This window comes from Monodon monoceros, unplaced genomic scaffold (genome assembly GCF_005190385.1).
Source record: "Monodon monoceros isolate NGI ecotype Baffin Bay Population unplaced genomic scaffold, NGI_Narwhal_1 Super_Scaffold_20, whole genome shotgun sequence".
NCBI lineage: Eukaryota > Metazoa > Chordata > Mammalia > Artiodactyla > Monodontidae > Monodon > Monodon monoceros.
In genome coordinates, this window is record NW_021703777.1 from 26,695,534 (window position 1) to 26,721,903 (window position 26,370).

The 26,370-nt window shown below is 44.6% G+C and overlaps 1 protein-coding gene across 4 annotated transcripts in view; it reads left to right on the forward strand.

Moving 5' to 3' along the window:
• The first annotated feature begins 2,144 nt into the window (after positions 1-2,144).
• The window catches only part of ARHGAP10 (Rho GTPase activating protein 10), a 334,513-nt gene continuing 310,287 nt past the window's right edge, over positions 2,145-26,370 (forward strand). For all 4 annotated transcript variants that reach the window (XM_029235052.1, XM_029235053.1, XM_029235054.1 and 1 more), the window contains exon 1: positions 2,145-2,489. In XM_029235052.1, the coding sequence (XP_029090885.1) occupies positions 2,336-2,489 (154 nt within the window). In that variant the 5' untranslated portion in view covers positions 2,145-2,335. The remainder of the gene's footprint in view (positions 2,490-26,370) is intronic.

A 26,370-nucleotide genomic window follows, 5' to 3' on the forward strand; every position in this document is an offset into this window, starting at 1 on the left:
CTAGTTGCGGCAAGCGGGGGCCACTCTTCATCGCGGTGCGCGGGCCTCTCACTGTCGCGGCCTCTCTTGTTGCGGAGCACAGGCTCCAGACGCGCAGGCTCAGTAGTTGTGGCTCACGGGCCGAGTTGCTCCGCGGCATGTGGGATCTTCCCAAACCAGACTCAAACCCGTGTCCCCTGCATTGGCAGGCAGATTCTCAACCACTGCGCCACCAGGGAAACCCTAATGAGGCCTTCTTAACCCCACTCCCAATTTATATTCGGACACTTCATACTGAATATTATATGTGGTGTTTTGTGGCTGGCTTCTTTCACTTAGCATAATGTTTTTAAGGTTCATCACGTTGTAGCGTGCATCAGTACTTCATTCCTTTTTATTGTAGATGAATTATTCTGTTGTATGGATACACACATTTTGTTTATCCACTCATCAGCTGGTGGACATTTGGGTTGAGCCCACTTTTTGGCTATTATGAACAATGCTACCAAGAACAAGCATTTGTGTGGACATATGTTTTCATTTCTCTTGGGTATATGCCTAGGGAGTGGAGTTGCCGGCTCATATGCTAATTTCATGTTTAACACTTTGGGGAAGTGACAGCGGCCCCTCTTTATGAGGAAAGGTCTAGGATTTTGCCCAGAGGGTTGCATGCCTGTCAGTGTTTGGTTGTTTTGCAAGGCCCTCACTGTTTACACCTCTCCTGTTCCTGAGTGTCTTTCCCCCTTTTATTTGCCTCTTTTATTTTCTGCTCTGTAGACTCCAGCCCCCCAGCTGATTGTAGCCGGAACCAGACTTTTCAACGGGTAAAAGGTACTTGTAAAACATTTTGAACTCTCTGGAGGATGGCCATTCAAGTAATAATGTTTATCTGTGGGCTAGCCACTCACAGCGCTGTTTTGTAACGAAAATCTTATTGAGTAGGAGGCTTATTTAGCTTGTTTCTGAGGGTTACAGCCCTACAAAATGCCATCCAGAGCCTCAATTACCCTACTCCGAGTTTGAACGTTTTAAAGAATCACTTTGAAGTCGCTTGGTGACATTATTAGTGAACCTATATATGTAAACATATGTTGTGAGCCTGTAAAAATGTATGTAGAGTTCCTGGTGTGTGCCTGGCACATAATAATTGCTTAATAAACTGTTAGCTGCTAATTACTAAAAGTTACTCTAATGAACAATCGGGTTCTTTGAGGTAAGGCTTTCAATCATTTAAAATGTCTTAATATTTTGGGGACACATTTGAGTTGTTTCAGGACACATAGTACCCTTGTTCCACCTGCCATGACAAATTCTCCTTTGATCGTCACCCCTGCCTCGCGAAAACCACAGAGAACCTGGCATTCGTTGTCAGGTGGTTATACTTAGCATAGATCGACTCTACCTACCCAGGCAAATTTAATTTGCTGAATACAACAGAACCTTTCCGTGGTTTAGATACCTTCTCCCCTCCCCCCAAGTCGTTCACTGTGGATACACAGAAGAGTATGCTGCCCGGCCCATAAGAAAATGCACCCTACCCTTAAAAAGCTTTCAATCTAAAGTGGAGATTTACACGCATTCTACTTTAGATGGGGATCAAGAGTGGGGAAGAAAGAGCCAGGAACGCGAGTCCATTCACAGCTCAGGGTCCGTCCCGGTTCCATGAGATAGTTGTCCATCGTTTCCCCTAGCAAGCCAGACCTGAGTTAAGTCGCCCGGCTGCGGGGATTTACAGATGCTCGGAAGACGCCCCTTCCTGGCCCCGGTCAAGTTCCCCGCTTCGGGGAGCCGACAGTGAGTCACCCCGAAGAAGGGCGCTAAGAAAAGGGGAGGCGCCCGCGCCCGGAGGAGAGCCGCGGGGCGAAATTCTAGACCGAGGAAGCCTCGGAAGGAAGAGGAGGGGCCACTGCGCGTGGGAAGAGAAGAGGCGTCTGGGGGAGGAAGGGAGGGAAGGGAGAGAAGGAAGGAGGAAGGCGGAGGAAAGAGAAGGGGGCGAGCGGCTAGCGCGGGAGGGGGCTGGGCGGGAGGCGCCGGGGCGGGGCGGGGCGGGCTCGCGCCTCCGGGAGGGCGTGCGGCGCGGGGGCCGGGCGGGGCGGGGCCGCGGCGCCCGAGTTTAGGCGGGGGCTGCCGGGATCGGAGCTCCGCCGGGATCGGAGCTCCGCCGGGATCCGAGCGCCGCATTCTCGCTCGCCTCGGCGGCGCTGCTCAGCGCGGCCGGGCTCACCTTCGCAGGGCATGTCTGCGCTGCTCTCGCCGCGCGCCTGGGACTGCTAGCTTCTCCGGCGCTTCCTGCGCGCGGGGCCCCGCACCTGGTACCGAAGCCCGGCTCGCGCTGTGCTCGCGGACCGCCGCCGTCATGGGGCTGCAGCCCCTGGAGTTCAGCGACTGCTACCTCGATAGCCCGTGGTTCCGGGAGAGGATCCGCGCCCACGAAGCGGAGCTGGAGAGGACCAACAAATTCATCAAAGAGCTCATCAAGGACGGCAAGAACCTCATCGCGGCGACCAAAAGTAAGTGGGGGCGCGGGCGGGCTGCGGCGCGGCGAGGCCGGGAGGAGCCTCTCCCGGAGGGAGACCGACCGTCCGGTGCCCGGGGCCGGCAGCCAGAGGATCTGGAGATTGATCCGGGACCCGGAGGCCCCGGGGTCGTTCCTCCGCGGCTCCCCGAGCAGCCAGGGGCGAGTCCCCTTTCCCGTCCCTGCCCTGCGCGGCGGCCGAAGCCGGGAGCCGTGCGTGCGAGCGCGCCGCCCGCCAGCCCCACTGCTCCGACCCGGCTCCTTGGGTTCCCCGCTGGACCCCCCCGGGGCAGGTTCTTTTACCCCCTAGAGCTTATCAGTGTCTCTCCCGAAACAGACACATAAGTTTCACGGGTCTTGTCAAGTTCTTTTGAGAGATCACAAGACTGGGGATTCTTTGAAAACCTGCTGGGTGTTGAATTGTTCAGAAGGCCCTTAAGCCGTACGCTTTCCGTGTCATTTTCGGATCGCCTGCGACAGTCTCGTCTCGGGTCCCTTACTGTGCTCAACCCGAAAGTCCACCTGGCGTTGTGCTGCCTTCCGCACATTCCTTCCCTCCTCCTGCGCCGAGGACGGTTCAAAGATTGGGGCTTGTGAGGCTGTGCAGACAGCCTGCCCTCCGGCCCGAGCGAGCACTGCCTGCAAAGAGGGAATTTCACCCAGGTCAAGCTTAATGCTTTCCTCCCCTCTCTTCCTCCATCTTTTAACTCGGAAGTGGCCACACAGGAGAACACAGTTAATTAGTTGATTATCTGAAGAGTCTTTCTAGGAGGGAGGGGGCCTGAAATTCGTGTTGAAACACTGAGTTGGCTGGAAATGGGGAGACATTAGCTTGAGTGAGGAGCTGCGCAGCCTGACCACACCTGTAACCCCTAGCCGGTTCTGAGGAAGCCTGTGAGTGCTCCCTTTTCCCAATTAAAAAGACCTACCCGTATAGCAGACTGGGAAAAATGCCCCGTGTCATCCCTCCCCCGCTTTTGCATTAAGGAAGATGAAAACATACTGAACAGACTGTCTCAGGTACCCAGCCCAGTGCCTATTTGTTGAATGAATGAGTTGAAAGAAATACGTCTTCATGGGTAGAATTCAGTGAGCCAGCTCTGTAATTTTGGAAGCACGTCCCACGACTTCTCTGGATGTTGTCCGTGGTTTCTTTTGCCTCTGTGACCTCTTTGGTGTTGCAAAACGAGGACTGGGAATCACTTTGTTTGGGACATGTGATTGGTGGGCATATTTGGTTGGTGGCTCTCCAGTGCCTTGGCACTGGGTATGTGTGTTGGGATGGAGGTGGGGAGGGGCTGTAAATATGTAGGAGTGAGTGGAGAAAGGAGGAGGAGAGAAGGGTATGCGGTGCCTGTGTGTGTGTGTGTGTGTGTGTGTGTGTATGTATGTGTATGTGTATGTGTGTGTAGTGAACATCTCCCTCTGTAGTTTGGTCTTAACTAGCGTCACTGGGTAGGGGAGTGCCCCTTCTCTCTTACTGGCTGTAGCAGCTCCCTGTGGGACATGGGGCATGAGGAGGGAGGCTTCGGTGTGGAGAGAGGTAGATGGCAAAGCCAGTTTGGCCACTGGTAGAAAGCTATTTATGTGACTGCATATTCGCTCTTCTGCCAACAGGACACATGCCCGGTGTTCCAGCAGCAGTTAGTGCACCTGGGGGGCCAGCTGTCAGCCTTCCCCTCCAGAATGTAGACTTTCTTGAGTTTACGAATTGGCTCCTTACTCCGCTTGATTCTTGTCCTTTACCATAGGAAACATAATTTATGCTCAAAGAAAATATCTTTTCTCGTTGTGTGTAATTACCTTAAATTCTTTTCCAGAGGAGGACAGAGATACAGCTTTAGCTCACACGCTTGTGGCAAGTTAGGGGGACCTGGCCTTTGCCCAGCTTGCCCTGTAGGTAAAGGTTGACGTCGAGATCCTATCAAGACTAAGAGCCCTGGACATAAGTCAGGACGCCTGGGTGTAATTAGCCTTCACTGTTAAAGCCTGGCTACAGGACAATTGGACAGGTCATTTTTGTGTTCAGTTTTTCTTGTCCTACTTCTTAGAGGCATCAGTAAGATTCTGCAGTGTTTGGAAATGGCGTGATTAGGTCATTTGAAATTGCAGTCTAGGTCAATCGTTGGCCTAACCAGTTGAGCTTTTCTATAACATCTGAGAAAAGCTCAAGAGGTCGAGGCAGGACCTGAGACCCAGGGGGAGCTACAGAAGGGAACAATCAGCTAGGTCAGACTGATTATATTTTCAGATGTTTTGCGCTTTGTTTTGCAAAAATGGCGTTTTGCACATTTTCAGAATTGCGTGTTTAAGTGATTTCTGCTTTTAATTGCCCTGTAAGATGCCTCCTCCATGCGCTAAATACATGTTGGATTTATATAACTTTGATGTCTTGATGCTTTGGTTTTTTTTTAAATTTCTTAGTCGTTTGGGAATGCGTAATCTCTGAAAATAATGAAAACATCCCTGCTACATTTCTAAATACACAACTGACGACCATATTGTTACTTCCGTGTAGAATGTCTTGATGCTTTGAATAATCCACAGATATTTAAAGAAGTTGGAGGTGACTTCTGGGGGACCTGAAAGTTTATTGCTGAGTTCAATTATGTAGCGATCAGCAAGTATTTAGCATCTACAGTTTGTTAAATATTGGGCTTGAGACACAAAGAGGAAAGAATGTAGAGGCCCTTGTCCTTGAGGTTATTGTCCTATAGTTGAATTCAGTTCAATCTAGGGAACATGTTTGCTGCATGCATTGTGCTAAGTTCTTGAAGTGAAGGATACACAGACACACATATTACAAGATTCAGATGATTCAGTGGCAAGGTTTCTAACTTTGACAGAAACAAGAGTATGTTGTAGGTTAGAGTGGAAGTTTGGGAGCTCATTGGTGTTTTAAGGAAGGGATAGAACCTTGTAGAACCTTGTCAGATTGGAAACAGCTGAGAAGAAACCAGCGCCGCGCCCCCCCCCCCCCCCGCCCCGCCCCGCCCCGCCACCGTGTCTGAAGAGGATGAGAAGACCAGTTTGGCTGGAATGGCGATGATTTCATTTGGGGGAGTAGAATGAGATTCATGGAAAGGTCAGTTTCAGATTGTGGAAGCCATAAAAGTGGGCTTGGAATGTGGGCTTTATCCTGTGGAGAATCACTGACATAATGGGAAAGAGATGGTTTAGAGGCTGTGTATGGTATCTGTCTGTGTGTCAGGTGATTTTTGGAGATAGCGGTGGGGCTGGGGAGGGGCTGCGGAGTGAAGAGTCCGGGACCACTGATTTATGTGGTGGATTTGGAGATCATTCTCTCAGTTCCGTGGAGTCTTTGTTTAAATGGTTTTGTTAGCCCTTTTTCTTTTTTCACTCCTTCCCTAGAATAATCAGTGTCTTCCTTCAGCACAGCTTAAACTTCTGTGAGCCTTTCGTAGGATGTCTGTGTAGTTGCGGTTGCTCATGATTCCTGGAAACGCGTAGTCTGTTTACCAGAAACAGCAATAAGCTATATATACTTTTCTCATAAATTTTACAATTAGGTGTTCTTTTTCTTTTTTAATTTATTTATTTTAATTTTTGGCTGCGTTGAGTCTTCGTTGCTGCGCGTGGGCTTTCTCTAGTTGCAGAGAGCGGGGGCTACTCTTCATTGCAGTGCTTGGGCTTCATTGCGGTGGCTTCTTTTGTTGCAGAGCACGGGCTCTAGGCGCATGAGCTTCAGTAGTTGTGGCCCGTGGGCTCTAGAGCTGGCGGCTCAGTAGTTGTGGCTTAGTTGCTCTGCGGCATGTGGGATCTTCCCGGACCAGGGCTCGAACCCGTGTCCCCTGCATTGGCAGGCAGATTCTTAACCATTGCGCCACCAGGGAAGCCTCAATTAGGCATTCTTGAAAGAATATGTTCTGTTCTAGAGAAGGAGAAGGATGTTAGTGGTGGCCAGGACCAAAACTTGAGTCTTTCAAGTCTTGGTTTTGGTACTTCTTTAGGCCTTGATGTTTAATGATTTTTGCCTTGTTTTTCTCAGGACAACATAAAAGTTCCCTTTTGCTGTCTTTGTATTTATTCCAGAAACATGGTTCACGTGGTAATTCCTTTTGGAGAAATTTCCCAGGTTGCTCTTGCATGGAAACATAGGGAGATTCGGAAGACTTAAAAGAATTGCACTTTGTAAACTTCAGCCTTGGTCTCCTTATCTGTGAAATGGGACTGTTGCATATAGCCTTGAGGATTGAACCACATGTGCCAAAGTGTTTTTATTTTTGTTTTTGTTTTTTTGAGGTACGCGGGCCTCTCACTGTTGTGGCCTCTCCCGTTGCGGAGCACAGGCTCGGCGGCCATGGCTCACGGGCCCAGCCGCTCCGCGGCATGTGGGATCTTCCCAGACCGGGTCACGAACCTGTGTCCCTTGCATCGGCAGGCGGACTCTCAACCACTGCGCCACCAGGGAAGCCCCCAAAGTGTTTTTAAAACACAAGTGTGAAGCGGTTGTGTAGGCTTTATTGTTTGCCCAGCTAATATTTTTTTCTGACAATCCAAATTTTGTTCAGGTGTCTACACTCTTTCCCAAGTGACTCATAGAAAGGTGATTAGGTATAATTCTGATTAGTCTGACTCAGTCGTTCTCAGTCCTGAGCATGGCTGACAGTTAGAATCACCTGGGGAGCTGTAAAAAACCATGCAGTTGGGATTGAGAAACACTGAACTCTAACAACTCAGCAGGGTAAACCTATTTTCTGGGCTGGTAATTGGATAAATGAGGATGTATCTCAGTTCTGACCAGTGAGACATGATAGGAAGTCTGCTGGAGACTTTGGGAAAGGTTTTCTTTTGTGTGAGAGGAGACTTGTAAAAAGGGTTCTAGACTCTTCTGTGATGTCTGGTTGTGTTGCCTGGAGCTGCTTCTGCCATCTTGGGACGGTGAGTGGAGCTCAAGGTAAGGACTATTGGAGCAGAGAGGTAACTGAATCTGGGTTTTTGATGCGGTCATGGAAGCCACAGATGGTTCTGTGCCTGAAGCCTACCTCTGCATAGCTTGTTAAATGACATAAGCCAGTTTGAGTTGGGTTTTCTGCTACTTTACACCCTAATTTTGTGGGGTTTTTTTTGACTGCACCACGCGGCTTGTGGGGTCTTAGTTCCCCCACCAGGGATTGAACCCGGGTCCTCGGCAGTGAAAGCGCAGAGTCCTAACCACTGGACTTCCAGGGAATTTCCAACACCCTAATTTTGATGGAGAGATATAATTGTAAATTTTGGGCTGATGCTTCGGTTAAGTGGAATTTAGAGAGGCATGGAAGTGAAATGATATTTAAATTACAAATATAATTTTACCCCAGATGGACAAGAAGACTCATCTATATTCTTTGCCCCAAAGAAATTACTGTGGACCCCCTACATTTCAGGGCATCACTTGGGGGTAAGTCTTCAACTCTCACTTGGGGTCTTACTAATGGGCTGGTCTCTAAAGCTAATGTAGATTTGCTGTGAAAAGATTTCCTATCTGGCTGGAACTGGGCTGTGGACCCAGAAGGGCTCTAAAAGCTTTCATTGCTTTACTCTCTGCAGGTGGTCCTTGTCTCCATTTAGAGTAGTTCCAATTGAGGGCCCTCCACCAGCCGACCCTGTCTGTATGGAACATTTGCTGGGTCTGTGAGTCATCTGCTGTTGTGAGTTTTCCTGCCACATTGCCTTTTCCCTGCCCTCCCATCTACTGGGGTTCCTTTGACCACCTCCTCTTCACTCTGTTTTTGAGGCGGGGGGACCAGAAGCATTGTGGACTTCTGGAAGAGGGAGAAGGCCCAGGAGGCAGGGCATTTTTGTGTTTTAACGTTTAACGTGGCTGATGAGACAGTGTAGTAGAGAAGATTAAGAGCATGCTAAGGCGCTGCCTTTCATTCACGCCGGAAACCTCAGTCACGTTGCTTAGCTTTTCTGTATCTATGTTGTCCAACAGAAAATGGAGATAATGATACTGTCTGCCATGTAGGGTTGCCAGTTGGGTTGAATGAGTTCATACGTGTAAAGCATTTCAAATACGCCCTCAAACGTGAGCAATCATGATGTTCTAAATTGCAGGTATATGTTTTAATATGCAGGTCCTTTTCTTGCCTGAAAGAGGGATGCTCTGGCCCAGCGGCTAGCGTCTAACTTTTTAGCGCTCATTACCCCTAAGAATGTATTTGTCCAAATCATCGTGACCAGTGACCAAGAAGAAAGACAAAGTGGTCATAGTCTGGTAAGGCTTCGAAAGTTTAAATGTAGCTCAGTATGCTGGAAAATCTGGCAGGTAAGTGGATGAATCAAAGCTAAGTGGTATCTTGGGAAAATACGTCCCAGAATTTGTTTCTGAGTCACAAAGATCTGAAGATGATGTGGAAGGTGTCACTAAGAATGTTGGAAATCTAGCCCAGCCGTCTGCAGCTGAGACTTGAACAGGCCTCTCATTCAGGGGATTGCTAAGAAAGCCAAAGAAGGCGGGGAGAGCTCTGACCAAGGAACTGGGATGACATCGTCAGAGGCTGGAACCTGCAGATACTTAAAATTGCAATGATGCCTTTAGAAGGTATTCACTTTAGTGTTTAACTTGCAGGAGACCCTAACAACCTACCGGACAGTGCTTGTATCTGCTGTGGGAAATCTACCAGGAGAAACACAAGGCAGCCAGAGACCGCCCAAAAGAGTTGTTACGTAATCCTCCTATTTTCTGCAAAACGATACTCAGAGCCTCCTGGACAGATTCCCAAAGAAGCTGTTTTGAATTCTGACTCCAATAGCTATTTATCACCTTATGATTTTGTGTTTTTTGGGGAGGCAAGACTTATGAAGGAGGTAGAAATGTTGGGTAGTCAGCTAGGTTACCGTAAGTCATGCTTAAGGTGATTGCTAACTGTATGTGGCAGTGACTAGGTCAAGTGTTTACATCTGACCATAGTTAGTAACATCTGGTGTCTTTTCTCACTTTTTAAAAGTTTGGTGTTAGAAACGTAGCTATGAACACATTGCTTTATGGGATTCAGTATGGTCTTGCATTGCCTTTGATTCTACATCTTGTTTAGAGAAAACTCATTTAGTCAGGTTGGCTTTCCTTAAGGATTTGTAGGAGAGTGTTTAGAAATTTGTAGATAATAATTCTGATTAAGGGTGTCTTGGATGTTTTACTAGGTTACTTTTGAAAAAAATATTTTATTTCCTTCGTGGCACAGATCAGTATTTTATTTTATTTTAAAATTTTATTTGTTTTGGCTGCATTGGGTCTTCGTTGCTGCATGGGAGCTTTCTTTAGTTGCAGTGAGCGGGGGCTACTCTTTGTTGTGGTGCACGGGCTTCTCACTGCGGTGGCTTCTCTTGTTGTGGGCTCTAGGTGTGCGGGCTTCAATAGTGGTGGTGCGCAGGCTAAGTAGTTGTGGCACGTGGGCTCAGTAGTTGTGGCTCGCAGGCTCTAGAGTGCAGGCTCAGTAGTTGTGGCGCACGGGCTTAGTTGCTCTGCGGCATGTGGGATCTTCCTGGACCAGGGATCAAACCAATGTCCCCTGCACTGGCAGGCGGATTCTTAACCACTGCGCCACCAGGGAAGTCCCTACTAGGTTACTTTTTTTTTTTTTTTTTTTTTTTGCGGTACGCGGGCCTCTCACTGTTGTGGCCTCTCCCGTTGCGGAGCACAGGCTCCGGACGCGCAGGCTCAGCGGCCATGGCTCACGGGCCCAGCCGCTCCGCGGCATGTGGGATCCTCCCGGATCGGGGCACGAACCCATGTCGCCTGCATTGGCAGGCGGACTCTCAACCACTGCGCCACCAGGGAAGCCCTAGGTTACTTTTAATGGAATTACATTTCAGAGACAAATAGGCAATCACAAACTACAATCGAAAAATGTTATTTAAAATGTATATGTTAATGATTTTAATAATAGCTAACTTTTATTTATTTTTATTTTAAATAAATTTATTTATTTATTTACTTTTGGCTGTGTTGGTTCTTCGTTGCTGTGCTCAGGCTTTCTCTAGTTGTGGAGAGTGGGGGCTACTCTTCGTTGTGGTGGGCGGGCTTCTCATTGTGGTGGCTTCTCTTATTGCGGAGCACGGGCTCTAGGCGCGCCGGCTCAGTAGTTGTGGCTCACGGGCTTAGTTGCTCTGTGGCATGTGGAATCTTCCCGGACCAGGGCTCGAACCTGTGTCCCCTGCATTGGCAGGTGGATTCTTCACCACTGCACCACCAAGGAAGTCCCAGCTAACTTTTATTAAGCATTTACAGTTTGCTTCACTTTGTGGTAAATTCTATTATTTAATGTGAAGACTTCCTTATTGAGGTATGTTGTTATTTACCCCATGTTACAGATTTGGAAACTGAATTTAGAGAGGTTAGCAGCTTGTTCCAGTCACACAGTTTGTCAGTGGTGGAGCTGGAACGAAAACCCACATTTGTCTGACTGCAAAACCCTTAACCACAACAGTAAGCTGTCCCTGTAAAGAGATGTAAGTGCGTTCTTCTGTTAGGGGAAGTTATTACGATAAATCCTGGTTATCTGGCAAGTGTGTACATTTCACAGTCTGGTTAGGAGACTCTTCTTGTTAGCTCAGCCCAAGGACCGTGATTTAAAACTTAAGGCCACCTGGATGGTTAAATAAAGCTGATTATTAATTTGTGCAGTAAGTGTAGATATTCAGAGATTGGGTTGATTTAGGATGAATTACTAGATGCAGACGTCCACTCAGAAAAGTATGATTTCCTTCCTTCAGTCTCTCTCCCTGTCTCTCTCTTTTTTTTCTTTTTTAGTTCCCCAACCACAGATCAAACCCATGCCCCCTGCAGTGGAAGCATGGAGTCTTAACTGCTGGACCACCAGGGAAGTCCCCTCTCTTCCTGTCTCTTAATCTTCATCTCTCCCCCTCTCTTAGTGTCTCTTTTACTCTCCATCCCTCATCCCACCCTTTAGAAGAGTAAATTTTAATTTTGTTTTCGTAATTTCGTATTAGGCTTTTTCCTCTACAGAAAATTTGAGTTGTTTTAGAACTATAAACCAATACAAAGAATCTCATAGTCATCTCTGTATTTGCCTCTCAGCTTAGAAATAAAAGCTTCCTGTCTGCCTCTTCCCAATGGCACCCTTTCTAAGAGAGAACCTGTTATTTTCCCCAAGAGGTGCAACTGTCTCAAATCCGGTGTATATTATTCCCAGACATTTTAATACATCTGTACACATTCCTGAATAATAGTATGTTTTGCATGGTTTTAGCCTTTAATGGATTCATATACTATTTGTTTTTCTGCAGTTTCTTTTCTTCCCTCAAGATACTTGTGAGATTTATCCATGTGGACACATGTAGCTCAATTTCATTGAGTTCAACCTCTTTTTCCTACAAGTGGCATTTGAAAAGACTTGGTTAATTGATGGTATGTAGATGTTATATAAAGAACTTAAGATGTTTCATGATGTACCTTATTTCCATGCATTTTTTTGGATTGTGAAACAATATATTTAGAGAATTTATTCAATATAAAAGCCTTATAATTAATTTTATAAACTTTAAAACACTAGCTTTGACAACAATCTATAGATCACGAATCCATAAATTTGAAAGACATTTAATAAAAGTTCTGTTTGATATTTAACGTTATCAGCTTGGCATGGGTAATCAGAGCAAACGAGTTTAACTTTCAGGATTGGAAGAAATAAGTGGTCTGAGTCACAAAAAATCTTCAAGGGCCTTTTTGCCTCCTTGAAATGAGATTTCCGGTGTTAGCGTATAGAGAAGAAAATGATATCTTCATAAGCACAGTGCTAGTGAAGCACTCTGGAAGCCGCCAGTCTAGGTAGGTCAGATGAGCATGATTTTTAGGCAGGGATTGGTTGGTATTTTGTGATAGGCTTCTATGCAGACAGCCTGTTGATTTAATTACCCTAATGTAGGAACATAATTTATAGACACTTGCCAAGGGGATGCTTTTGTAATGAGAAAGCCTCGACACCCTTCTCTTTAAACAAACAAGCAGGCACACTGAAAAACCCCTGACACTTTACATTCGAAGGGCAGGCATCTCTCTTAAGGCCCAAGATCTGCTGGGACCGCTGCTGGATGCTAGGCCTGCCTCCCTGGTCGGACCAGAATTTCCTCCCTGTGTTTCCTGAGGAAGCTGTTAATCCTATACCACTAGATATTTCAACAGGGAGTATGAGTTCTCCTCCTTCGTTGCCCGGTTCACCGCAGGCACTGTCTGCCCTTGGGTCCCGAGGTCCCATCGTCATCTGGTAGTGAGTTGTGATGAGGTGTGTGGCTGGAGGAAACATCAATTTGGCTGGGAGATGTCACCTCTGGTCTGAATGCTGGATATATTTAAGACTCTCTTAAAAAAAATTTTTTTTTTTTTTTTTAATCTCTGACTATAAAGTTAGCTGCTTCACTTATGAGGTGACCTTGGGCAAGTTACTGAAACCCTCAGTGGCTAATTTTCTGTTTCTTTGTTAGTCAAATGGAGATACTAAGAACTCTATCTCAAGGGGTAGTGGTATTTAATCCTCATGTTACTTACTAGAAGATCTTAGAACTCTCCCTGGCCCATGGTAGGTGCCGTAATTATCATCATTATCACCACCACCATCATCGTTGTCGGAAGAGCACTGTCCTGGCTTCCTTTGGTTGAATTTGAGTACAGCTGTGGCTTTACCCGTAGTGACAGTAGAAGTAATCTGTGCACGTGTTCTTGCCTCTCTTTGAAGCTAACCATGTTTAGAAGTGCAGGGATGGTGTAGGCCTCTCATTTATCAAACAGGAGAAACCATCTGTAGAAATCCAGCATATTACTGAAGATCTTTGCTTGAAAGTTTTGGAAATAAAGCCAAAAAAAGTACAAGGGAGCAGAGTGTCATTGACGTGTTGTTACTTGTATTTGAGAATCTGGCAGACAGCACTTCTGTCACTGTGACAGTTTTGTTTTTCTTTTGTGAAATGCAGGTCAAAGGCAGCACAGCCAAAATATTAAAGATCATGGTCTTTGAAGTTACATCTACTTGCTGTGTGACCTTGGGCAACTTGCTTAACTTCTTTGTGCCTTAATTTCCTTGTCTGTGAAATGTGGATAGTAATTTTATCTCCCTGAATGTTGCTAAGATTAAATTAGTTATTTGTAAAGCACTTAAAAAAACAGCCTGATCCATAGTGAGCCCTATATGTGTTTGTTAAGTCTTGGGAAAAAATTTGTAAAAATCTGTTTACTATAGAGTCTTCACTGTGATAATCTCATGTACGACAGTGGGGGAGAGGTGTCATCCCAAGGCATTGAACTCAACCTATTGTTGAGTTGCTAGAGGATTAGCAGTGAAAAGAGACCTTTTATATATCCGTGCAGAAGTTAGAGTTCTAATGGGGAGAGAGATTAATTAAGCACTGTCATTCACACCACTGAGTGAGAATGGAGAATGGGATGCTACGGCCGTAGTTAACAGGACTAATTAGTTGAGGGGGTCAAGGACAACTTCAAGAAATTGGTAACTTCTATGGGACGTCCCTGGCGGTCCAGTGGTTAAGACTTCGGGTTTCCAGTGCAGGGGGCGCGAATTCGATCCCTGATCAGGGAGCTAAGATCCTGCGTACCGCGCGGCATGGCCAAAAAAAAAAAAATCTGAGACCAGAAGGAAGGCAAGGCGCTTTCCGCGCTGAGGGTAAAGATGCTCCGAGCACAGTGAAATGCACGCGGGAGGCTGTGGAGACCAGAGCCAAAACATGTGTGGTTGCAGGAGCCACACGGATGGGTCCGGGCGGGAAGAGGGGGCTCCGGAGCGAGCAGGCGCAGTGTTGGGAAGCCCTGGTGAGGCCCGCCTCAGGGTCAGGGACTTCAGAATTTATTCAAAGCACCGTGGGAAGCCATGGCGACATTTTGAGCAGGGGGTTGGCATCATGTGAGTCACATTTGAGAAAGGCTTCCCAGACTGCGGTTTGGGAGAATGGATTTGAGGACAGCAGGCCTGGAGGGTGGGTCCTCACTCACCCAGGCCACAGACTTTGGTGGAAGAGGCAGATTCTCCAGGAGTCGGGATTCAGAGGCTGCGGGCTTTGGTGGGTGCTTGGGTGTAGGGGCCGAGGAAGGAGGTGTCCAAGACGATTCCTGGGTTCCTGGCCTGGGCAGAGAGTGCTGGGCGCTGAGGTAGTCCAGCCAGAGGAACGGGTTTCATGGGAGTGAAGATGTGTTTTTGGTTTGGCCTGTGTGGAGGCGGAGGTGCTTTTGGGCTACCCAGTGGATGTGTTCGGGAGTTTGTTTCTTTTACGAGTGTGTACTGCAGAACAGGGAACAGAGCTGAAGACTCTGGAGACACAGCATAGAGATAGGAAATGACACCAGGCAACTAGATAGCAAACCAGCTGGAGAGAAAATGTAGAGGAAGAGGCAGGGTGGCTTAGGGCAGATCCTGGAGAACAGAACTTTTAAGGGATGGGTAGAAGAAGAGGTTGATAAAGAGATTTGACAGCGGTAGCCATTGAGAGGGAGAGAGGGAGGGGGTGGGAAAGCCCGGAGAGGGTTTCACAAGTTAAGGAGAAAGATTGTTTCAGAAAGTAGGAGGGAGCAGACAGGGTCATGCTACAGAGAAGTCAGGTCCCAGGAGTCCAGATGACACTGCGTTAGCAAGACAGTGTCATTGGCACTCCTATATATAAAATAGGTTACTAATAAGTACTGTATAGCACAGGGAACTCTACTCAATACTCTGTAATGGCCTATATGGGAAAAGAAGAAAAAGAAAGAGTGGATATATGTATATGTATAACTGATTCACTTCGCTGTACTCCTGAAACTAACACAACATTGTAAATCAACTGTATGCCAATAAAAATTAAAACAAAACAAAACAACAAAAAGACAGTGTCATGGGTAATGAGTGGGAGATGAGTTTGTGGCACGGCAGGGATGGGAGCCTGATGGCACAGGGTGGAGAAGAGGGTGCCTGGAAAATACATGAGCCTGTGGTGCAGGCATTTCTCCCAAGCTGTTGGCTAATTGGTGAGATTTGAGCACGCCGATTTAAGTGTCCAACAGAGAGGAAGAGGTGGAAGATTCAGGGAATATTCTAGCATACACAGGGCTTCTGAATAGCATAGAAGGTGGGATTCAGATTCCAGGTGGAGCGGGGGGACACATCTACTTCAGTAACAGAAGGGGTGGAAAGGATGGGTGCACACCCGGGTCCATTTGTAGCTTTGTGTCAGGACATTAAGGAAATGAGGAACCGATGGATTTATTTCGTCTGTGAGGTAGACAGCATGGTGGTTTTCGGTAATGAATTCTGTTTTAATTTCTCCCTTACCACATTCTTTTTCCGCTTAATAAGTAATACATGACTTGTAAAAGTTTTGTCTGTTTGAATCGGGTGGGATGGAATATAGATGTTAAAAGAGAAGAAGTGGTGAGAGGTGAGTGGGGAGAAAAAGTAGGAATAAAATGTCTCGAAAAACAGACTTGGGACTTCCGTGGTGGTCCAGCAGTTAAGACTCCACGCTTCCACTGCAGGGGGCGCAGGTTCGATCCCTGGTCGGGGGAACTAGGGTCCCACATGCTGCATGGCATGCCCCCCCCCCCGCAAAAAAACCCCAAAAAACAAAAAGCAGTCCTCAAGACACCAAGACATGCGTCTATTTCAGAGTTTCTTCTGCTGGCACTTCAGGTTGAATCCTTTATTCAAACAATCTTTAATCTTTAATCTTGGTTTTTTAAAAAAATATTCAATGAAGATGGCTTTTTTTCTTTTTCACTGAGGGACACTGCTAATGTTTCGGTTTGCTCTCAGTGGAATTGTGCTGGTTCTCTTTGGATGTTTGCAGAGAAGCAGTTTCTCTTGGCAACATCAGAGAAGAGATTCCAGGACTTCAGGTTCAGAAGAGAACCTATAAGAGTTAAAGGCGTAGCCATTATCAGTGATCTAAACCAGAGGTCCCCAGCCTTTTTGGCACCAGGGACCGGTTTCGTGGAAGACAGTTTTTCCACGACGGGGGCAGGGATGGTTTTGGGAAGACTGAAGCACATTACACTTATTGTGCACTTTCTTTCTATTATTATTATATTGTAATATATAATGAAATAATTATACAACTCACCATAATGCCGACAGGAGGCGGAGCTCAGGCGATAATGCGAGCGATGGGGAGCGGCTGTAAATACGATGAAGCTTCACTCGCTTGCCCGCTGCTCACTTCTTGCTGTGTGGCCCAGTTCCTAACAGGCCACAGACCAGTACTGGTCCATGGTCCAAGGGTTGGGGACCCCTGCACTAAACATATAATATCTTTTCTTCCTCTTTTCTAGCTAACTACTTAGTTAGGTTCCAACTAGTTTAAGAAACAATTCATGGCTGTCCTCTTCCCTCTGGCTCCGGATGCACTGGCTGTGAGCACCTGGCACCTTCAAGGACAGGAAGCATGCAGACTTTCAAGTTCTTCACTGGGAGAGATTCTAGGACTTAGCAGAGGAGTTCATAGCCTGTGTCGCTACAGCTAGAGTTGGTGGCCTGTTCTTGTGGAAAGCAATAGGACAGGGTTCAGATTAATTCTGGTTTTTTTTTTTTTTTTTTGACAGTTCAGATTTTGGCATAAGACATCCTGCATATCCTCATGCATTGCCTTCAGTTGCAAGTGAGAGAAACCCAACTAAAAGTAGTTGAAGCAAAAAAGAGACTTTCTGGCTTGCATGAGTGAAGTCTTGGGAGTGGGGTTTCTTTGGATACACTGGCATCCAAGGGTTCAAGCGATGTCATCAGGTCTCTCTTTTTGCATCGCTAGCGTTTCCTGCAATTGGCTTGACCCCGATGGGCACTCTTTCCACAGTGGTGATAGCTTAAGGTTACTTACATCTTTCTCATTGCTCTGGGGATTCCAGAGAACAGTGACTCCTTTTCCTTAGAGCAGTTGTTCTCAATCAGATGGTTTTGTGATGTCCTGGAGACACTTTTGGTTGTCGTAATTGGGAGGTGCTGCTGGCATCTAGTGGGTAGAGGCCAACGTTGCCATGTGGCTGAACACCCTACGATGCACAGGACCAGACACTGCACCCCACCCCCCACCCCGCAACCTCCCAAGAACGATCTAGCTCAGAGCTAATTGCACTAAGGCTGAGAAACCCTGCCTTAGACATAGAAACACCACATAGTTTATATCACAATACTTTGGGGGGTAAAATTACGCTGGGACCACAGGCATAAACTGGTCTTGTCCTGGGTGAACCGGAACAGGTGGCTGCCCTCTCTGAAGGCCCATCAGTCCTGGGTCACTTGTTCAGCCTGGACCCATCACTGAGTGTGGCAGATGGGGTGCCTTGGCCAGCCTGAATTGCATGCCTACCACGGGGGAGAAGCAGGTGACAAGTGATGTCTGCCTCACCGGAACGCCAAGGGTCCCAACAAGGGATGTGCAGAACATAGAATAAAGCTGTCTAGCGTGCAAGAGAAGGTGCATTTTTTTGAAGCTTCCTCTAAGTTCTTTTTTAAAAAAATTAGTTATTATTTATTTGTTTTTATTGTAGTTTTACAATGTTGTGTTTGTTTCAGGTGTACAGCAAAGTGTTTCACTTATACATATATATCTTTTTTCTTCTTTTTCTTTTTATTGGAGTACAGTTGCTTTACAATGTTGTATTTGTTTTTTTCGATTCTTTTCCCTTATAGGTTATTACAAAATATTGAGTATAGTTCCCTGTGCTCTATAGTAGGTCCTCGTTGGGAACACGGATTTCGGAAAGCAGCTTTACTAGACCTGTTTTTGTCCGGGCCTAGGGGCCACCTGTGGCAAAGGACTCCGTGAGATTAGCGAGTCAAGATAAGGAAGCCTTCTCTTTTTTCCTGTTGTTCGGTTGATTCATTTTAACCAAAATAGAGAAGGAGGGGAGAGGTTAGAGGGTGGAAAGGAAGACTCTGGTCTGCGCAGCTCGTCTGGATACAACATCGAGGTTGTTGATTCACTGCAGTGCTTAGTGTCTGTGCCGTACAGTATTTAACCTCTGAGCTATGGAGTAGCTCAGACGCTTGTGATCATTGTGGAAAAAGCTGGAAGTAGTTAACGTTTATAACATCTTAACTTGTTAGAGTTCAAGAAAATGTTTTAAAAACTAAATAGTGATTTTATGGCTTAATTTAGATTTCTGACACAGTGTTCCTGTTTAATTTTGGAGAAATATTGTGAAGAAAAACTGATCCTTGTGAGTGTAATTCATCTGGCAGAGTGGATTGAGTAGTTTTACGTTCTTTTTCCTTTTAAACAAACAAAATATTTGAACAGAAATGAGAGCAGATTTTAAAAATTTCTAATTTTCTGTATTCCTGGCTTGATTTTAATTTTGAAATCAATTGGGAAATCCTATAAGCACCTAGAAGAGCTGTGTAAATAAGTTTATTTTCTTCTGAAATTGTATGATAGTCCCTGGAAATGCTTTCCTTGTCTCTGTTTTATTGTGTATGCTGGATAGTATCAAAAGCAAGGATTCAAAAGTAGGTAAGTGACCTGTTTGGACTGTTTTCTTTTCATTCATACTGTAGGGGAATTGAGATGGTTAAATTAAATACTTACGATGTGAGCTCTGAAATCTTTTAGAATTGACTGCTAGGTCTTAATTGATATTGTCTAAAAGGCTTGCAAATTAACCTGGTAATGAGCAGTCCTATGTCCAGAAACCGGATGTATCACTTAACCACAGTTAAGTTTTTTTGTTGCTGTTGCTATACGATGGTTCAGTGCCTTTTGGCAGTGTCTACAGGGTGTCTGTAGGACTGATTTATCTTGACAGTCATCGGACCAAAAAGGTTTTAAAAAGTGCTTCTTTGTCCAGAGAACAAAGAGGCAACTTTAGTAAAGACCTTCACGTTTTGTGACTTCGAAGCTTTCATTTCCAAAAGCTTTAAAGCTGAAAGTAGAGCTTTGAGTAAACACACTTCCTCAGTTTAATGTCTGCGGCGAGAGCACAGCAGAAGAGTGGAGAGGGAGTCGGGTCCATGGTGGCAGCTGGTGCATCAGTGAGCATTTGACCTTTGGAGGGCACCTTGGAGTGAAGCCTGCTAGATTGTGGCATGGTGAACCCAAACCCAGAGTTTATATTAGGAAGAAAATTTGGAATGGAGTGGAATGCTCCTTTAGCTCTGTGGGCTTACGTGTGTGTGTGTGTGTAATCTAATCACACTTTAGATGTAACTAAACCATGTTTATTATTTAAGAAGCATCAGTGATGATTCCTTTAAAGCGTAAAGTCATCTCTCAACCTATTTTTTTGTGTATGTGAATATCCATTTAATTTTTTTCCTTTTATTATTGAAATATAGTTGACTTATAATACAGCAAAGTGATTGTTGTATCAGATTCTTTTCCACTATCGGTTATTACCAGATACTGAATATAGTTCCCTGTGCTACACAGTAAATCCTTGTTGTCTGCCTATTTTATATATAGTAGTGTGTATCTGTTAATCTCATACTCCCAATTTATCCCACCCCCTTCCCCTTTGGTAACCATAAGTTTGTTTTTGATGTCTGTGAGTCTATTTCTATTTTGTATATAAGTTCATTTGTATCCTTTTTTTAGATTCCACATATAAGTGATATACGATTATCTTTTTCTGTCTGACTTAATTCACTTACATGATAATCTCTGGATCCATCCTTGTTGCTGCAAATGGCATTATTTCATTCTTTCTTTATGGTTGAGTAGTATTCCATTGTATACATATACCACATCTTCTTTTTCCATTCCTCTGTTGATGGACATTTAGCTTGCTTCTCTGTCTTGGCTATTGTAAACAGTGTGTGAATATCCATTTTTCTGTCTTGGATTTGGTTAAATATAAAATATCTTCAATCTGAAACAGCAATGAGTAGATTACTACAATCTCAAATTAGAAGTGTTAGATTTTATTTTCATTTGCCTCATAATCTACTTATAAGTTTAGCTATTGGTAAACATTATCTGAGATGTACTAACACAAAGTTTAAGTTTCCTAGAAGTCATGATAATAATAGTGGTTGTCGTAGAAGTAGCAGTTAATAGGGTTTTAAAAATTTTTATTATTATTTTTTAAACCATGTAAGGGGACAAACCTTTACATTAATTAGCATTGACTTCCCACAACCGTCCTATTTGGTAATTACTCTGACAGGACACACCATTTTGCAGTTTAGGAACCTGGGTTTAGGTCGGTTAAGTTACTTGCCCAAAGGGCACTTGCCTGGAAAGCTGTGTGGCCCCCACCTGTTTCACACTCTCTGAAGCCTTTAGTTTTCTAGAAGAGCATATATTATTGCCGTTGATACCGTATGTATTTCACAAGCTTTGTTTGTGGTAGTATCTTGTGTAAAGCCATGGGGGAGGGTGTTATGTCTGTAGAGCGTACTTTAGGAAATTTAAAAATTTTCCATGCAGGTGATAGAAACTTCCTTTAAGCTATTAAAAGTCACAGGAAAGGAAGTCATTTTCAGATGATCTGGAATAGTGGCTGTATGATTCTACTTGTATTGCACAAAATGAAAAAGAGCGCTGTTGCTTGCTTTTTAGCCACAGCAGCATTTAAAGAGTAACGTCATTGTTAACGATCCAAAGGGCTCATTGGGTTTGAATGGTGCTGACAGCTTGTTATGCCATTTTCAGCCTCCATGTCTTGTCACTGATAGGCAAAGGCCTGTAGGATTTATCTCTTTAAAGGAAAACACTTTCCTTTGTTTTGCGGAATGGATGCTTTGCTGTCAATGTCAGTTTGGACCCTTGCTTAAATTTGCTGCTTATTTTATGTCCCCAAACTGTACTGCCGTTTAATTTTCTTCGCAAATAGCCATTCCCTTTCCCTCTAGATGTATTTTCATTCTTTCTGCTGATGATATTCTGAATCTATTTACCGTGAAATGAATTTTCTCCTGGTTTACCCATGAGCGACTTGCTATCCAGAAGGTTAAGAATTTTGCCCAAAGTCATATGGCGAAGGCAGAGACAGTGTTAATGAAGACATTGTAGTTAGGTTTAAAATATTTCAGATTCTGTCTGATCTTGAATTTAGTAAACCTCAGTTTCCATGTAGAAAGCTGGAATTTAAGTCCTGCAGTGCTGACTCACGTGGAGCGGGAACGAATGCCCAGGCCTCCTACTCTACAGCTGAGGAAACATGCCCCACGTGTCCACCTAGATACCTGCTCTGTCCCGTCTGTTGGTTTCATGAAGCTCATTTGGTAGTGTTGAGTCTACATTGAAGTCATTTTTCTTATCTGTATGTTTGCAGCATTAATGAACAAGTAATGAGGAAATCCTATGTAAAGGGTGACTTTTTTTTTTCCCCTTTGGAAACCAACTGTTTTCATGATGCTCACATCATATTCATGTTCATCAAAAATTTAGATCCGGAGGAGAGAAAATACAAGGTCAAAGATCGTTACAACATGCCAACAAGTTCTTCAAAGTAGGAGGCTTGGAATAAAGCCAATTCTGGTCCCTCTAATAGAGTCCTTATAAAAGTTCCTGGCTTGACTTTCACTATCAAGTATTTTGCACATATTAATTATGCTTATGTGTCCTTCCATTGAGATAAGTGGTACTGTTCCCAATTCTCTGATTTATAGGTGTGCATAAACTAACTTAGTCCCAAAGGAAGCTATGATTCCATACTAAGCTTACCCCAATAATATATGCTGGTTTTTTAAAACATCTTTATTGGAGTATAATTGCTTTACAATGGTGTGTTAATTTCTGTTGTATAACAAAGTGAACCAGCTATACGTATACATATATCCCCATATCCCCTCCCTCTTGAGCCTCCCTCCCACCCTCCCTATCCCACCCCTCTAGGTGGTCACAAAGCACCGAGCTGATCTCCCTGTGCTATGCGGCTGCTTCCCACTAGCTATCTGTTTTACATTTGGTAGTGTATATATGTCAGTGCCACTCTCTCTCTTTGTTCCAGCTTACCCTTCCCCCTCCCCGTGTCCTCAAGTCCATTCTCTATGTCTGCGTCTTTATTCCTGTCCTGCCCCTAGGTTCATCAGAACCATTTTTTTTTTTTTTAGATTCCATGTATATGTGTTAGCATACAGTATTTGCAGCACTATTTACAATAGCCAGGACATGGAAGCAACCTAAGTGTCCATCGACAGATGAATGGATAAAGAAGATGTGGCACATATATACGATGGAATATTACTCAGCCATAAAATGAAACGAAATTGAGTTATTTGTAGTGAGGTGGATGGACCTAGAGTCTGTCAAACAGAGTGAAGTCAGAAAGAGAAAAACAAATACATGCTGTTTTTAATCTGAGATTCATAAGGCCGTTTGAAGCAAATCCTCAGCCCTCAACCATTTAATCATTCCCATGAGTAAGAGCGCTTCCTCCTGACACCTCCTTTGAAGGTGAAGTAGAGAAATTAATGAGTTGGATAGAGATGATGTCACATTGTTTTGTGGTTGGGACATCCATTCGTCTGCTACGACTGGTCCTAATAAAGCCTGAACATTCCTAAAAATGCCCTGCCCCTCACCTTGCTCCTGTTCCGCATTTCGGTAGACGCTCAGCCCCTTGAGGGCGTTGTCTGATTTGGGTCCCCAACTAGTGCCAAGGACTGTGCCTGGCTCTCAGGTTTTGGATTCATACTTGCTGTGTAGATTCCTGTCTGGCTCCTGGCATGTTGGAAGCCCTGGAAGTGCAGAGGTTGGATGATACCAGTAGAGAAGCAGACGAGATTGTGAGAATCCAGGGCCTCTGATGGCTGCCCTGTCTCCGAGCTGCTGATGGAAGGCGGGAAGGGCCTTTTGTAACTTTGGACTACCATCTCCCATCTCAGCTCCTCCGCAGATTCCCGCCATGATGCTTTACATCTGATGAACAGTCAGAATCAGACCTCTCGGGAGGTGAAAGTGGCTGGAGTCTGGTTAGAAGGTTGTTTTGGCCTGAGTTGAGTTGATAAAATTTTCAAAGCATGAAGAGAGGCCTGGGAGGAGTTAGGGTACATTTGGGACAGCATTCAAATTCTGTTCAGGGTCCCAGACTGCCTCCACATGGAAAGAAAAGCTCAGGCGTGGTTAGTAGTTTATTTCTTTTGGCTGACTTTCTATTGTCCTTCCTTAATGACTGTTTATATTTAATATGCTGCAAGTTGTATATAAGTTTCTGTTTAGTCTGTCTCTGTATAGAGATAAATAGCGTGGGTGAATTTTTGCTGTTGTACATGAGTAAAGAAGGGTGTTAATGTTTCATTTGTTTCACATCAAGCAAAATAACAGGACAAAGACAAGTAAAAATAGCGATGTGGCCACACAGTCAAGTTGTACTTCTTTTATTAGATTTAATGGAACGAGGTCCCTGAAGGAATGTTAAAATCTGTTCAGAATAACTTCCAAACGTTCCCAAGCAGTAACGATAAAATACGAGGAATCGTATTATTGATGCAAAACCAGAGCTGTGATATTAGAAGTCCTTGTTATCTTAAGAAGAACAAAATGTCATGTTTTTCCTTATTAAAATTTTTTTCTTACATAACCAGCTCTGTGATAAACTCAGTCTGGACGTTCTGTGTTCATGGCATTACTTCTCATTTTATTTCTCCTAGAAAACTGTGAGGCATTCCATCCATTGGATGCTTTGTACTCGGGAAGGGACCTCGGCCATAGGAAGGGACCCCAGTACTGTGTTATCAAAAAGAGAGAGGGCTCTTTTTGAAAACAGTGACATCACTGACCTTTTCTTTGGCAAGCTGCTGATAAAATATTGTAGGGAGTAGCTAGCTCTCTTTTTGCTCTTGTAGACACAGTAAACAGAGACTGGCCTCTTTGGCTTTTCTTACCCTTATTATAGTGCAGGTGATACTTTTCTCTGTCTCCTTTACAAGCTAGACTATCACTAAAGAAGGTAGGTGTGTGGGTGTGTATGTAGTACATGGTGAGTCAGCCTCTGTGGCTGTTGGCTGTGTATTTTGTCCTTGGTTTATATTATGTTTTTTTTTTAGCTTAATCTAGATTTAAAATTTTCTTTTTACATTGAAGTATAATTGACTTACAATATTGTGTTAGTTTCAGGTGTACAGCAAGGTGATCCAGTTATACATACATATCTATCTAGTTTTTTCAGATACTTTCCCCTTATAGGTTATTACAAGATACCAAGTATAATTCCCTGTGCCATACAATAGGCCCTTTATCCCATTATGTCTTGAGGAGCAGTGTGTCAGTAAGAACTGGCTGCATGTTACAGAAAAGCCAGTTGACAGATGTTGACCTTGTTGGTTGGTTGATTTTTTTTTTTTTTCCCCTCCCATAATAAGTCAATAGTTGGTGGTTCCTGGCTGGTTTTCAAGGCTGAGGAGTCTACAGGTTTTGTAGCCTTTTACTCATGGTTTGCAAGATGGCCTAGCCATGACACCCCCTTTCTAGGGGACAAGAAAGAGGAAAAAGAACAAAGGGGGGAAAGTCTGTATCAAAGGCTTTCCCAGGAATCTCCTATCAGCTCCCGCTCATAGATCATCGGCTGCAGCATTCACGTGGTTTCCCCGTGCTGCAAGAAAGTCTGGGAAGGAGTTGTTTGTAGTCCAGCCTTTGTTGCAGAGAAAGGCAAAAGGAAGAGAAGATTGGAATGGCTGTTGAATGAGACAGTTTCTGCATCTGCCAGAAGCAGGTCCAAATTCTAGTGCTGAGGATCTTCATAGTGTTTCTCCATTTAACGTCACTTAATCAACAGGTCGTCACAGAGCACTGTTGATGTGAGCTGTATAGTTATTGGTCTTAGTGAGCCAGAGAGAGATGCTAATGGATAATGTGTTGTTTTATTAGGATTTACAGTCTAGTTATAGAAATGTAAAACACGTGAAAGAAATGGTTCTGGGAAATTAAGTGCTATGTTTTCTCACCAGATGGTAAGAAGAGGGACCTTGATGGATACCTGGTGTAGTTAAAAGGGCTCCATGGAGAAGGTAGAATTGACTGGGGATGGGTGGATGGGACGGATAGAGGTGTCTGGGAAAGGGAAATAGCTTGAATACCCAGGGTTATTTAGGATGTAGTGCAGAATATTAGGGCCTGTAGGAAAGAAGAATGTGGCTATAAGTTCTGCCCTAAAACAAAACCAGAGAGTTGTGGTTTTGGAGCAGGAAATAAGGAGGTAGGCTGCTTAAGGAAAAATGATCAGATACTCTTCTGTGGGAGCAGGTAGAGCCTGGGGCCAGGGAAGCCCATGAAGTCCTGTTCTGCTCACCTTGAGGACAAGGGCCATGGTCTAGGTTGGTGGCAGTGCCTTTGGGGAGGGAGCCCAAGGGAGATGAATGAATGAGGCCAAAGGAAAGTTAGCAGGACTCACTGGCTTCTTAGATTTGCTGAAAAATCTAAATCAAAGATAATATTTTCAGTTTGGCGCGCTAGGAGAAAATTAGAAACCAGAACAAGAAAGTCACTGGGAGCACAGGGCAGTTTGGTTTTGAGGCAAAGGCTTTGTGCCCCAACTGGTCTTCCCAGTCTCTGCTGCTCTGTGTTCATCATCTTGATTTCCCTTTACCAGCTTCCATCCCTGTAGCACCGATAGCTTCTGTTTATTCACAGTTTCTGCTTCCTCCAAATGTTGGCTAACTCATGGGCTGCTTCTTTGAGTGTTCCCTCAGCCTCACTGTTCCTATACTCCACGTCTGAGTTCATAAGTCAGCTTCCTAAGGGAATGTGGTTGGCCCAGCTAATTACCATTGTTCTTGTTTGGGGAGAAGTTGTCTGACTCTTGGGAGGTCACTGGCCAGCCTTTTTTTTTTAAATTTTATTATTTTTTTTTATTGAAGTATAGTTGATTTACAATGTCGTGCTAATTTCTGCTGTACAGCAAAGTGATTCAGTTTACATACATTATATATATATATATATATATATATACACACACATACATACACTTTTTTTTTTTTTTTTTTTTTTTTTTTTTTTGT